General features: G+C 42.7%; 1 protein-coding gene across 1 annotated transcript in view; it reads right to left on the bottom strand.

The window, feature by feature from the left end:
- Positions 1–1,407, bottom strand: part of htr3b (5-hydroxytryptamine (serotonin) receptor 3B) — a 10,269-nt gene that overhangs the window by 5,446 nt on the left and 3,416 nt on the right. Inside the window, exon 5 of the mRNA XM_032533192.1 lies at positions 883–1,052. Within this exon, the coding sequence (XP_032389083.1) occupies positions 883–1,052 (170 nt within the window). The remainder of the gene's footprint in view (positions 1–882; positions 1,053–1,407) is intronic.

Below are 1,407 nucleotides of genomic sequence, written 5' to 3'. Positions count from 1 at the left end.
CCTTAGATGCATCGCGACTGTCTCCAGACAAGTCAAACTTCAAGAGTGACTGAAAGAGGATGAAATAATGGACAACTACGACAAAAATGTCCTATATATATATATACAGTATTTCTAGCGAGGTTTTTATTGTGTAGTCATATATATATATATGTATATATATGACTACACAATAAAAACCTCACTAGACAAAACAATTCATTAAAACTTTTGTTTAACAAATATCTGTCAAAATGTAAGCTTTGTCTGGCTGCATTGTCTAGGAAATGATTAGCAAACTCAGATTTGTATGTATATTTTAACAAATTACACATAGAATCGTGAAATCGAGATGCATCGATAATCGGTTTAGAATCAAATCGTCGGCCTCTGAATTGGAATCGAATCGTGAGGTGTTAATTCCCACCCCTACTAATGAAACAACATGGCATCAAGACTTTGCGTAAATATACACCACAACTTTCTTTAGCCAAGTGGCATGTTATCTTTATGCATTTTGAATTATCCACGTGTATGTCTACGCTGCATGCAGCAGGCGTAGACATACACGCCGCTTGCCGTGTTATCGTGAGAAGAAAGCTACGGTTGGGTTTAGGAACAAGAAGAATGGGGTTGGCTTTAGAAAAATAAAGAAAACGACAAGAACAAGGAAATGTGACACAATCCCCGATCTCCTGGGTGAAAGCCCTGTGTTTTACCCATCCACCACCCCAACCAACCTCCCTGTGTTAAAATGTTAAAAATCGAGTATGCGCCTTAATAACACGCCAGTAATGGCATACGAATCGGTGTGTCATACATATGTAATTTCATGAGATCAGTCTGAATGAAGACAGTTGAAAGCTCTGGGAAAGGCTTTTACATAAAAAGCAGAAAACACACCTGAGTGAAGCCAGCTGCGAAAGGTAAGGCTGCAGTTCTGCTTGTCAAATGGAAAGGCGTACATCTCCAGGCTGCAGGCCAGTACCACCTGCTTGGGCCGGTAGTTCTTCACTGAGCCAGAGGAGTTGACGTACACATAGGGGATGGGTAGGGACTTTCCCTCATCCACACTGGGAACACACATGAAAGACAGGGGAAGAAGGGGAAGACATGAATAACAGGGCAGAATGTGAGACAGGTCAGGCTGTGGTGGCCATTTGATGGTCCAAGTGTGGGCTTGCATTGCCAGACCTTCCTCCACAGCACTGCGGCGTAGGGTCTGGCTAGTCCACACAGCATTCAGGATGGGAGAAAAACGCACTCTGGTTTATTGGCATCTCTTTAAACCAATTACAATCGACGGCGCTATTTGCCGAGTGGAGCCACGGTGCTTCTGCAAAATAGCCTCTTGAAGGAACTTGTTTAGGTGGAACATGTACATTCAAAAGTAGTTGAAGTCGTGCAACAGAAAACTCCGATTGGACA

The sequence above is a fragment of the Etheostoma spectabile genome, chromosome 13, assembly GCF_008692095.1.
Source record: "Etheostoma spectabile isolate EspeVRDwgs_2016 chromosome 13, UIUC_Espe_1.0, whole genome shotgun sequence".
In the NCBI taxonomy this organism is placed as follows: Eukaryota; Metazoa; Chordata; class Actinopteri; order Perciformes; family Percidae; genus Etheostoma; species Etheostoma spectabile.
This window is presented reverse-complemented; position numbering and strand designations above follow the sequence as displayed.